This window comes from Abramis brama (genome assembly GCF_963993115.1).
Source record: "Abramis brama genome assembly, chromosome: 11".
NCBI lineage: Eukaryota > Metazoa > Chordata > Actinopteri > Cypriniformes > Leuciscidae > Abramis > Abramis brama.
In genome coordinates this window covers 41,255,462-41,269,040 of record NC_139973.1, presented here as the reverse complement: position 1 = coordinate 41,269,040, position 13,579 = coordinate 41,255,462, and the positions used below count along the sequence as shown (strand labels likewise).

General features: G+C 41.0%; 1 protein-coding gene across 6 annotated transcripts in view; it reads left to right on the top strand.

Annotated features, from left to right (window-relative positions):
- rbfox2 (RNA binding fox-1 homolog 2) overlaps positions 1-10,233 on the top strand; it is a 42,057-nt gene extending 31,824 nt beyond the window's left edge. For 3 of the 6 annotated variants that reach the window (XM_084128513.1, XM_084128511.1, XM_084128514.1), the window contains 5 exons: positions 1,536-1,689; positions 3,414-3,456; positions 7,892-7,983; positions 9,522-9,612; positions 10,047-10,233. In XM_084128513.1, the coding sequence (XP_083984639.1) occupies positions 1,536-1,689; positions 3,414-3,456; positions 7,892-7,983; positions 9,522-9,612; positions 10,047-10,091 (425 nt within the window). In that variant the 3' untranslated portion in view covers positions 10,092-10,233. Of the gene's footprint in view, positions 1-1,535; positions 1,690-3,413; positions 3,457-3,775; positions 3,819-7,891; positions 7,984-9,521; positions 9,613-10,046 lie in introns of all 6 variants that reach the window. The other 3 variants (XM_084128512.1, XM_084128515.1, XR_014608214.1) reach the window with 2 other exon arrangements.
- The last annotated feature ends 3,346 nt before the right edge of the window (positions 10,234-13,579 follow it).

Below are 13,579 nucleotides of genomic sequence, written 5' to 3'. Positions count from 1 at the left end.
CACTTAATCTTTAATATTTGAAAACTTATTTTAATAGCAATGATGCAGCCGCTGTAATTTCTTGAATGAGAACATGTGGACATCAAAACATCTAAACTCGTGATAGCATATTTAGAAACATATATTGCTGTATTCTCCTGTGTTTATTAATGATTTAACTTACAAATCTGATGAAATGGCACACACTGCGTTCCCAGATGAACGTTATAAGCAACTCAAACTCAGCATTTGCAGAGATGGAGTTTGAGACGCTCCATGCATGTACATAATAACAGTTCACGGGAGCATTTACTGTGAACGGAGACGCATGTAAACTACACACATGCAAATAAGTAAAGCACATGTTTACAGTATTTTAAACACTCAGGGCATATATTTATTTCATTGAATCGCAGCCTTTGTGAATTAATAATAATACTATGCTATAGTATGATTTTTAAATAGTTTTAATTAGGGGTGAAACGATTCCCTCATGTCGCAATTCGATACATATGACAATACTGAACTCACGATACAATATAATTGTGATAATACAAGACATATGATAAAAGGTTAACAATAAATGTACTGTTGATTAAAATGCAAAATTTGGTTTTACATTGTGCGTGTAAATGAATATGCTTGAACTCGGTGCTGAAACCCAAAGCAGGACAATAGCGAGACACGAGTAAAATTATTCATGATTCTGAAGCTGAATACAGAATTATTTTAGATGAATATGCTTGAACTCTGTCACTGACTAGATATATTTAAAAGAATGTAGGCCACAGTTTACTAGTAACATCACCCACTGCATTATTATACATTATATAGTAATTTAATGTAGTACTGACACTGATTTTTATTTTGGGTGAACTATCCACGAAACATTGTTGCATTTTTGTATTGCGGTATATTGTGACACGATATATTGTTACACCCCTAGTTTTTATATATAGTGCAGCCTTATAAAAACGGTCTAATAATGCAGTTTTTAGTTTGTTCTTCTGGTATTTTACAGGTTAATCGACGTGGGTAATTTGCAATTGAGTACTTGAATTGAATCGAGGAATCGTGACAGCCATAGTTATGACATTAGTTTTGTAATGTGTTATTTATTGTGCATTGGGTGGTGCTGTCCCACTATTTAAAATGTGCTGGTTAGTTAAGTAAGATGATCACTGCGCATCTCATTTTCCACAAAGATGCGTTCTTTGTCTTTCCCAGTTTGTTCGTTCGTTCATTCTTCAATCTAAAGATCCGAAATTTTCATATGCGTTTTTTTTTTTTTCGTATTAGTCGTTCGGTGGCTCTGAACTGTCCAAACACCTCTCAAAATACTTGCTACGGATGCGAAAAATGCAGAAAATTTAACCTGATCCATATTTTTTTGTGTGTAAACATGTTTGACACAACATGAGCTCGTATTTATTTTTTAACGTGCGTAAATTTCGGACAAGAATTTCGGACTCGGTGTGCAAGGACCTTCAGCATTGAGAAGCCGTGTAAATCACCTGAAGCCACTCTGAGTGTGAATGATCCTGTGGCTCCTGTAGTTCCAGGGTTCCCGTATCCCACAGCCGCCTCCGCAGCCGCCGCTTCAGCCGCCGCCACCTTCAGAGGAGCCCATCACCTGCGGGGCCGGGGCCGACCGGTGTACGGGGCCGTACGAGCCGCAGTTCCCCAGCCCACCATACAGGCCTATCCTGGGTAACACTCCTGCACACACACACACACACACACACACACACACACACACACACACACACACACACACACACACACACACACACACATACACACACACACACACACACACATATATATACAGGCCTATCCTGGGTAACACTCCTACACACACACACACACACACACACACACACACACACACACACACTCCTACACACACACACACACACACACTCCTTCAGAGGAGCCCATCACCTGCGGGGCCGGGGCCGACCGGTGTACGGGGCTGTACGAACCGCAGTTCCCCAGCCCACCATACAGGCCTATCCTGGGTAACACTCCTGCACACACACACACACACACACACACACACACATATATACAGGCCTATCCTGGGTAACACTCCTACACACACACACACACACACACACACACACACACACACACACACACACTCCTACACACACACACACACACACACACACACACACACACACTCCTTCAGAGGAGCCCATCACCTGCGGGGCCGGGGCCGACCGGTGTACGGGGCCGTACGAGCCGCAGTTCCCCAGCCCACCATACAGGCCTATCCTGGGTAACACTCCTGCACGCACACACACACACACACACACACACACACACATATACAGGCCTATCCCTGGTAACACCTGCGCTCGCACACACTCACACATAAACACTCGTGAATACACACACTCTCATGAACACACACACACACACACACACACACACACACACACACACACACACACACACACACACATACAGGCCTATCCCTGGTAACACCTGCGCTTGCACACACTCTCACACACACTCTCATGAACACACACACACACACACACACACGCACTCACACATACACACTCGTGAACACAAACTCTCATGAACACACACACACTCACACATACACACTTGTGAACACACATGCACTCACACACTCGTGAACACACGCACTCTCGTGAACACGCACGCACTCACACACACACACACTCATGAACACACACTCGTGAACACATACTCATGAACACACACTCTCGTGAACACGCACGCACTCACACACACACACTCATGAACACACACACTCTCGTGAACACATACTCATGAACACACACACTCTCGTGAACACGCACGCACTCACACACATACACTCATGAACACACACTCTCTCGTGAACACGCACGCACGCACTCACACACATACACTCATGAACACACACTCTCTCGTGAACATGCACGCACTCACACACACACACACTCATGAACACACACACTCTCGTGAACACGCACGCACTCACACATACACACTCATGAACACACACTCGTGAACACACTCATGAACACAGATGCAGCAGATGTGATTACTCTAGTGTCTGCATGCTGCATGCTGCTTCTGCTCAGTGATGTAAATATGCAATCAGAGTCACTCAAATGACACCAAAAATGCCATTTTCTCCAAATATATGCTGTTTAATAAGTGTAAATCTGTTATGATGTAATGAAACTGGATCAAAGTGGCATTTTCTTTTCTGTTTAATGACCAAATGCACTGCATGTGTGTGAATTAATGTTTTCACTTTCTCTTTTCCGTGGTCTACATCTGTCCTGCCATCCTTTGTTTTTACTTCGACCACCACATGATGGCGCCCTATCCATTTTTTTATTTTGTTCTTCCATCTTTCTTCCTTCCTTCCTTTCTCTCTGCTGTCATTTTGTTTTTCTGTCTCTCAGTGTGGTGTACCAGGATGGGTTTTATGGAGCTACAGAACTGTATGTAAGTATGACACTTCCTGTCTCTTGGTTTTTCACTTCCTCTCTCTTTCCTTCTCTCTTTTCCGAGTGCTTTACCGTGTGAAAACTGAAGCCACACAGAGCCGTTTAACTCTGAATAAGACTTAAATCACAACACACACACGTGAATGAAAGCGTGTTACATCTGAATCAGTAAATTAAATCGCTTGATTTGTTTGTCATCTCAGTTGTGCAGATTCACACGGCTCTGTGTGTGCCAGAGTGTGTGTGTGTGTCTCAGTGTTTGGACGTGTGTGTGTGTGTGTCCAGGTTGACGATAGCTTTTTCTGTTTTCTCTGTAGAATAGTGTTTCAGGACACTCTGGTTAGTAGCAGAATGCCTCAGGTAGGCTCACAGACGGATAGTGTGCATCTCTCCTTCTGATTAATACATTTGTTTGATATTGATCGTGTGAGATTGCTGTCTCTGTTTCCCTACTAACTCACAGTAATCTGACAGGAGTGAGGGCTGGAAGGGGGAGAAAGAAATTCTGCTTGAATTCTGCACATTTTCCTCTTTAAATGATTCAGAGCGCATGAACAAATTTGGCGGCAGCATCAAACGTCACGGCAGCGACTCTTCCTAGGGAAAATCCTCAATAAAACAGCGGTCGAAGGGCTGGGCGGGACGAACACACACTCCGAATCTCAGTACGAGTTATTTTAGCTTTATATCGCGGTTTCAGGGGATTCATTTGATTATCCTTTTGTTTGCACAAACTACCAGGTCAGATTATTCAGACTCAAAACTGTCAAACTAATATAATTACTAACATTGATATAAAACTGATTTTGATTGGATGAACAACATTTGAAAAGCCAACGATACACAGACACACACACACCTGTGAAACACACCAAACCATTTTCTTGGGCTGTGTTCACTCTTGTTTGCTTGGATTATTCGAACTCTAGTGCGATTGCTCTGTTAGTGCGGTTCACTTGAGTAAGTGTGAGCGCTGCCACCCGGACCAAACAAGCGGGCTGAAGATGGGTCTCGATCCGCTTCCAAACGAACTCTGGAGCGTTTCGACTGAAATATGAACACAATACGGACCGAAGACGTGTAAACGAACCAAAAACAGGAAGACGAGACACTAAAAGCACAGGAAACTCAAGCACAGCTGTTTTTTCTCATTATAGTCGCGATGTTGCCCATCACAGTTCAGTACAGGCGTCGGTTCTCCTCGCAGCGTGTGTGTGTGTGTGTGTGTGACGGAGGGATTCCTGCCGCTGTTTTGACTCTTTACACACTTCATAAGCTCTTCACGAGTTCTCAGCTGGTCAGAATACCATCACATGTAGCTACACACACACACCGAGCGCGTTTTTCCCAGAACACAGCTTTGTTCTGGATGTTCCGTCTCGTAATATATGGAATAAAAGCCGACCAATCGGGTGTGTTTCCCAAAAGCATCGTTAGCCAACTATGTTCGCAAGTTCTGTCGTTATCAGCAGTTCAACGAGTCTGTGTTTCCCAAAACCATCGTTCCAACGAACATTCGCAAACATCATCGCAGAGGTGTGTGTTTGGAGCGGCAGATCTCGACCTGTGGTCAGAAGAGTTTCTAGATTGCATGACATGTGGACTCAATAAATCCTGATCTTGAGCAGAATAAGCAAGCTGACATTCAGTGCAATCTGTCTTTTATTTAGAATACATACAAATGTAATTTACGTCTTTTAGTTTGTCAAGAGATTTAAAGAGTCGTTTCTGAAGAGTGTGAACAAGCTCTAGTGTGTAAGAACGAGTCTATGAGTGAATCTGGAAATAAAGCAAAATAACTGAGAAAATGAGAAATATTCCTCAGATGCGTGTCTGTGATCTATAGCAAATCATGTCGCATTAATTCGATCTCAAACAGATTCATTAACAGTAGTTATTACTCCTGCACATGCGTGACATCATTAACCAACGTGGTTGAACTACCAATTTGCGACAATACGGTTTCGGGAAACAGTCGAGACTCGCAAGTTGATTTCTTCAACGATGTATCTACTATAGTAGTGAAGTTACGGCGTTGTGCGGGAAACACACTCCAGGTTCTGAGAATATCACTATGCCTTTATGTTCGGTGTTAAAATGCCGATGTGAAAACTAAAGCGGACCAGGACCAAACTAACCAAGTGTCCCGAACTGCCAGTGTGAACACAGCCCAATATAAACGCCGCTAGATGAGTCTCCTCTACTCGAGCCGCTGGTGTTCCCGTGCTCCTCGACACCGGCGTCTGCGTGAGGACGTGCCGCCCAGCTCTTAGCGGTGGATTATTTACACTCTGAGGATGTAAATAATTGTCTGGCTCTGTTTTTTCAACCGAATGACTTTCTGCGGGTCTTTTGTTGTGCATCTCAGACACTAGAGACGATAGTTTCATAAGGACTCTGGATGTTTTGGGTTTGTCAGACTGGATCTGATTCTGTCCCCTTCCCAGAGTCCCTGTCTCTCTCTATATGGCATGTTAACTCGATCTGTGTTGGCATGCAATCACACTTAATTCCCTCGTAGATCTGCCTCTCTCTCTCTCTCTCTCTTTCTCTGCTCTTCTTTCTCTACTCTAGTTCCTTGATTTTTCAGCAATGATTCACTGTTTTTCGTTTGACCTTTTCATTTTCAAATCACCTGCTTCTCTTCCCTTCTCTCTCTCTCTCTCTCTCTCTCTCTCTCTCTCTCTCTCTCTCTCTCTCTCTCTCTCTCTCTCTCTCTCTCCCCCCTCTCTCTTCCTCTCTCTCCCCCTCTCCCCCCTCTCTCTCTCTCTCTCTCTCTCTCTCCCCCCTCTCTCTTCCTCTCTCTCCCCCCTCTCTCTCTCTCTCTCTCTCTCTCTCTCTCTCTCTCTCTCTCTCTCCCTCCCTCTCCCCTCCCTCTCCCTCTCCCCTCCCCCCCCTCTCTCTCTCTCTCTCTCTCTCCCCCCCTCTCTCTCTCTCTCTCTCTCCCCCTCTCCCCTCCCCCCCCCCTCTCTCTCTCTCCCCCTCTCTCCCCTCCCCTTCCCCTCTCCTCTCCCTCTCTCTCTCTCTCTCTCTCTCTCTCTCTCTCTCTCTCTGAATTCAATTTCAATTCAAATGAGCTTTATTGGCGTGACTTGCTAAAGCATTGGCCATTACATAAGCAATGAACAAATAATGAATAGTCAATACATCAATCAGAAAACAAATACATGAATACATTTATATAATCTAGAAATAACAAGACAAATGATTAAGACAAAAAAAAAAACATCTTTGTACATTTGTACCTACATTCAGACATGTTAAGAATATTTTTGACTTTAGGTTTGTCCTCTCTCTCTCAATTCAATTCAGAATGTGCTTTATTGGCATGACAATTGTTTCAATGTATTGCCAAAGCATTTCCAATCATCATACATATACATATACATATAATACAAAAAGGTAAGTAGACCAATTAATCAACATTTCTGAATTCTATGAATCCCCCTCTCTCTCCCTCTCTCCCTCTCTCCTCCCTCTCTCTCTCCATCTCTTTCTCTCTCTCTCTCTCTCTCTCTCTCTCTCTCCCTCTCCCTTGCTCTCTCTCCCTCTCCCTTGCTCTCTCTCCCTCTCCCTTACTCTCCCTCTGTCCCCCTCCCTCTCTCCCCCCCTCTCCCCCTCTCTCTCCCTCACTCTCTCCCTCCCTCTCTCCCCCCCTCTCCCTCACTCTCTCCCTCTCTCTCTCTCCCTCCCCCCCTCTCTCCTCCCTCTCTCTCTCCCTCTGTCCCCCTCCCTCTCTCCCCCCCTCTCCCCCTCTCTCTCCCTCACTCTCTCCCTCCCTCTCTCCCCCCCTCTCCCTCACTCTCTCCCTCCCCCCCTCTCTCCTCCCTCTCTCTCTCCCTCCCCCCCTCTCTCTCCCTCTCTCCTCCCTCTCTCTCCCCCTCTCTCGTGGATCGTGGGAGAGTCTTCTGATTGGCCGTAGGGTAGAATGCTGAGGAGAGAATGGCGGAAATGGCTTGTTATTTTGAGTTTGGGGTGCATGCAGTCTGTGTGGTCGTGTGGATGTTCTCTAATCTCACTATCTGTCTGTCTGTCTGTCTGAATATGGCACCAGTAATGGATTTGATCACCCCTGGTTGCGTTTGGGGGGTGAAGATGACACTGACGCTAATGCACTCACGATCCCCATTTCTGCTTGTGTCTCCCTCTTTGACAAACAAACAATTGATTCTTAATCAGAGAAATTCCTCCTATTTCACCATGATTGTGCATTGTTTGCCACTGAGGAAGATTCACAGTGCGTAACAGATTTACGGTTCTCCGAATGCGGTTTGTTTGACTGAACATCAGTGGCAGATTGCTTGTTAATGGATTTTAGGTTTGCTTTCCTTAAACGTTTTCATGTCCTTTTTCCCCTGCTAACTCACCACTTCACCTGCCTCATTTCACTGGTGTTGATTTTAAACAAGTGTGTGTTTTCTCTCTGTTTGTAGAGCGGCTACACTGCGTATCGCTACACCCAGCCGACGGCCGTAGCGAGTCCAACGGCGGCGGCGGCGGCAGCGGCGGCCGCTTACAGTGACAGGTTAGACTTATAATATGAGCAGAACCATACCATATCTTGAACATTGGGGAGTTTATTTGACCCTTGTGATGTTGAAAATCCAAAACAAACCAGCCTTTTAAATTACTTGTAAATCTATCATTATGCTATATTATCACCAATTATTTTAGTTATTTTTAACAGTTATACACAATTTTTGAGTGCAAAAAGCTTATTCACCTCAAAAAAAAAAAGCGTGGAGCTTGAGCTCAGATCAGTCAGATCCAAATAGAAATCCCAAACCTGTGCTAATTGACAGAAAACAAGTTGATAAAAAGATTGAATCCAATATTTGGCAATAACAGCAATATTTTGTAGGCCGGTCGACGATTCCGATTCTTATCGATTCCTAACTTGGATTCCAAGGATATCGTTTACATTTATTCTTAGTCTTACTGCAAAACGATTCATTGCAGCTAAAAATCATGAACAAAAATCAACATGCAAAAGAACACTTTGCCTGTGGTTTAAAAATTTACAACTAGCAAATAACAACTAGCCTAACTAATGTAAATCTCAAGCATTATTAAAGGCAAGTAAACACTCAGTCATTAAAAAAGAACAAATAAACAAATTAGCAATCGCACCAATAAATACAACTGAACAAAGAAACGTTTTAAATAAACAGTGTTTTAAGATTCAGGTTCAGAAACTGTAATCAGATGTAAAATAACACTACACTTTATCCAATAAAATATACATTACAAATATAGTTACAAAAGTTATTCATAATTTTCTCTTTCTTTTGTTGTTTGATTAGTGTTGTTATAGAGACGGCAGCAGGAATATTAGGCTACTGTCACTTTAAGAGCTGCACAGATCCATTACACTCTTACACATGCCTTTTCTTTCTCAACTGTTTACATTCACTTAAAACAAAACTGAGAATATTTGTACATTTTTTGTTTGTATTTGTCTGTTCAAGTGCAAAAAGCAGAATATTACTCTGTTTAGTATCGCAGAGCTTGAATGGTTTAGTCATATTAAAATGAACACAAAGTAATCGATAAGAGGAATCATTTTTTATTTTATTACAAGTATCCGATTCCAGAATTGGAATTGATTTTCGATTCATAACGCCACAAGTGTAGCAAGATCGAGAAAGCACAAAACTGATGATAATTGTTTTGGACCGTTGTTACACCCAGTGTGAGCAAAGTCAGTACGCTTTTAGTCCAATGCGATAACAATAACATTAGCATTTTCAGGAGAAAGAAACTCCTCTGTAGGGTTAAAGGAATTAAATCATTAAAGGATTTAAAGTAATAAATGCAAAATGTTTTTCGTCTCGTCACCTTTTACCAGTTATGAATCAAGTAAATGATTCAGCCAATATTTTCAATATAAAATGGCAGATTTTGACACAAATAGTTTTTATCACTGGATATCACTGTTGGACGTTTAAACTGGTCTAATTTTTCATCAATCACATGATCACCTCAATGTCTATGGTGGTTATGGCCCTGATTATGAGTTGTAATCATGCTTTTTGTCTCTGAAATCTGTGTGTGTGTGTCCAGCTACGGGCGTGTGTACGCGGCGGATCCGTACGCGGCAGCATTAGCGACTCCCGCGGCGGCGGCGGCAGCAGCGTATGGAGTCGGAGCGATGGTGAGATATACCCTTCTTTATAAAACGGATAGTTCCGGTCCTTGATTCTGATTGGTTGAGCCGCGTTCGAAGCCGTTGTAAATGACTCCACAAACACACACCTGTGAGCGCATTACATTAGTGTTACTGCGCAACTGCCGTTTGTGATGCTTTGTTGCTGCATGTGTTGCTTGGCAACCTATTCGGAACTACATTGCTTGGCGGAGGGATACATGTGTTATTACATTATGTTTTTTGTTGCTGGTGTTTATTTTATGAATAAAATAAATATTAAAATGAATATTTTTATGGAGTAACCGTTTTATAAAAGCAATAAGCCCCTTGAAGCCGTGTTTTACAGTGGATTTAGAACTGTTCTTGCTTTAGTATGTCCATCACACTCTCAGTTTCTCAGTTTCTCGCTCGCAGGTTTCTAACCAATCTCTCTTCCACAGGCCACTCTCTACAGAGGAGGATACAGCCGGTTTTCGCCATATTAAACACCTTTAATACACTTCCAGATTTCCGGTCTCTCTGATACTTCACCAACAGCTGCTGACCTCGGAGGGAAAAACCTAATCACACTTTTGGACAAAAAAAAAACAAAAAAAAGAAGCATAACGCGTCTGTTACGAACTTTGAAAAAGGAATGCAACTCTAAATCAGTTCAAAGAAGGTGGATTTTTTTTTTTTTTTAAGGAAACCTGACATCATTGAACACTAAATTGTAACAGATCTCTGACTGAAACTGCTTGACTGAGAAGCTCAAATCATTTCTTCCTTCGGCTCGTCTTTCTGCACATATGCATGCAGTAACGGCTCTAGACTGCCTCTAGTGGCCATTGAACTACATGTGCACAGAGCGTCAGGACCGCAGTGAAGTTTGTGTCACCCTTCACTGTTTCACACTACAATAATGATCAATATTCTTTAAGAAATATAGACATTCATCCAGACCGCTCTCGGTTTTAAGGATCATCTTGAAATACGTGGATCCCATCAGCTCTGTACGGGAGGACGATGCTATTATCCCAAATACAGCAACATGATGAGAGACTACATCATGCTTTTCCTTTCTTTGGAAAGATCATGGATGAAAGGAAACTCCAACCGCTGTTACGAATCACTGCAGTGTGACGCACACGACCGGGACGACGTGTCATAATAATCCGTCTTGCTGAAAGCTTTGTGTTCTTTAAACAGTACCTCCGTTCAGACCATTTTCAAGAGGCGTACCTTTAAAATTAAATAGTCATTATATGCAAGTAAACTAGAATAGACACAAAATTTTACCAAACATTATTATTATTATTATTATTATTATTATTATTAATTATTATCGTCATTAGTTTCTCATGGTTGTGTGTTGGCTTTGATGAAGGGCAGGACATCATCTGAATCCACATTAATACACAAAAAGACGGCATAATGACTATAGCAAGTATTTAAATTATGCTATGAAATACTTTTTTTTTTTTTTTTTTTTTTTTTTTTTTTTGGGATTGAAAAGCCCTTCTTGTGGAATATCGACGGAAGGTCTTTTATTAGCATAGTTTTGTAAAATATGCAAGTTTCAGCCCAACTTTCTGAGAAGCGGATTAAAAAACGTTTGTCGGTTTTAAAGGAAAACTACATAGTATTTTACATAGTGTGTCCTCTTTCCCTTTAGTATATTGGTATTTTGCTTTCTTTGAATTTTGGTTCCAAAGAAGAGTCAAGCACATTTCTGATTTGTGTGTGTAAACATATTTGTAATTCTATTGTTTGGTTTCTTTTTTTTTTTTTATCAATAGGTTTTTGATATTGTTTGAAGTGGCTCGTTAATTTTTTCAAAATGGCTGGAGATGGAATTGCAGAATCCAAGACCACAGCGGTTTCTTTATCTGTGAAAACACATGCATTTCTTCATTTTTTTTGCAGGACATGCGTTTCAGTAGATTCTAGGTGCATGTAATTGTAATCGGGTCCAGGACTGAAAACGTTTTGCCATTTTAAAGTTTCGGAGTTAATTTCACTTCCGCTGTGTTGTGTGTATGAGGGGTTGAGTTTCATCGACACTAAGAGAATGAAAAACTGAACACTAAACCAGACAGCTTTCTTTAGTTTTAGTTTTTTTTATGTTTAAATGGTACTTGCAGTCTATGCATACACTTTACACAGTATTATAAGAGATTGAAATATCTCAGTACCTACATTCTGATCTTCTGGCTTTTAAAGATGCTATTGGAAAAGATACGGCGGATTTGCTTGTTTCTCTTTCTCTGTCCCTTGTACGTTTCTCCTGTAGCGCCGAGAGCTCGGAGATCTTTGATACGAGGAGACTGAATTCTTGCATGACGTTTGTCTTCTGATGATGGAGTGAAAGTCTGAAATCCCCTCCATTCGTGCAGTAAAGGATTAAAGATGGCGTCTCTTTTATTCTCCATTCTCGCACCTTATGAATATGATACCTGTTCCACATACTCTCCTTTGGTTTACAGTGTAACCGTGTTTTTGAGTTGAACTATTTCTCTCTCTCTCTACATATTCTGATTCCATTTGTGATGTAATTTGTATCTGAATGTCCATATAAACTGTTTTTTTTAAACAATCACTCGATGGGTCTTTGATTTCAGTTGATTGTGTAATAAAATTGTAGATGGCATAAGGAGAGGTTATCAAATATAATCTACAGTATGTTATTATGGTGCTTATATTGATGTTAAAGCTCTCGGTGAATGAAAGTGGCAGCAGAAAGATTTTAAATGTGAGATTGTAAATGATAGACCCTTTTCACATTTCTGTGTTTCTCAGCAGAAGTCGTCATAGTGGGGTAAGCTTCTATTGCGGTGAATGAGAGAATTCATTAAATATATGTTTTGTTCCCATTTGCTCAAACAGCAGAAGAAAAACTCCTCAATAGTTTTCACAACTTTCAAACAGAGAGAGACTGATAATGGCGGGCAGGAGAATGTCAACTTTACCGTCACTACTATAAACACCCTCACAGCAGCGGAAACTAGTTTCTTGTTTTTGATGAAAAAGTAATACAATTAAAGTATAGTTTTAAAAATATACATGTTTTTTAATGAAAATGAAAATAAAAATTAGCAGCAAGGGCATAGGTTTGATTTTAAGATTGGTTGGGATATAAAAGCTTTTTAGCATTTTTGAAAGACTTTTGAATAATCTCAGATCAATGAGGCCTGTGATCAATCATATCCAAAAAGAAATACAAAACCTTTGCTAATTGAAAGAAAAGAAATTGACAAAAAGACTGAATCTGATATTTGGCAATAAAATAGCATAACTAAAGATTTATAAACAATATTTTTGTGGGTTGGTCATTTTTGACTCCAAGTGTAACAAGGTGATCCAATCAAAACAACAAAAATCGTCAAATAAATTTTCAGGAAGTTGTTATACTCTGTGAGAAAGTCAGTAAGCTTGAGTCCAATGCGATAATATTACTAAATGAACTGAACTAAATTAACTATTCTATTAACTAAATAGAAGGGGGTCCTGCACACTAGCATTTGCTATTTTTCATAAAATGAAAAATAAGTAAAAATTTACACTTGAAATTATGGAGGAAAGTAGCCTACATTAATAAACAAATATTTTGATTAATATGTAAAAATACAAACTTTTTTTTGTGAGGGTTATGTTTAGGGGTTGAAAATATTAGCTCAATATAAAAACGAATGAAGTCGATGGAAGGACTCCACGGAGATACACTAACTATACACTGTTTGTTTGCTTGTGAACAAGTGCAAGTGTGTGTGTCTAAAAGTCGAGTTAAACGCAGACTAACTTGCATCGTAGCCTGCAATTTAATAGGTGTCCTCATCGTAGTGTACATACACAATATACCCAAGTTTATTAGATCCATGTTGTGCACTGAGATTTGTAAAGATCTTTTATTATTGCCAAAATCGCAAACATTTGTAGCCAACATGAGGCAGGCAGGAAGAGAACACATTGAAAATGAAACCAAATCTGAGCATAA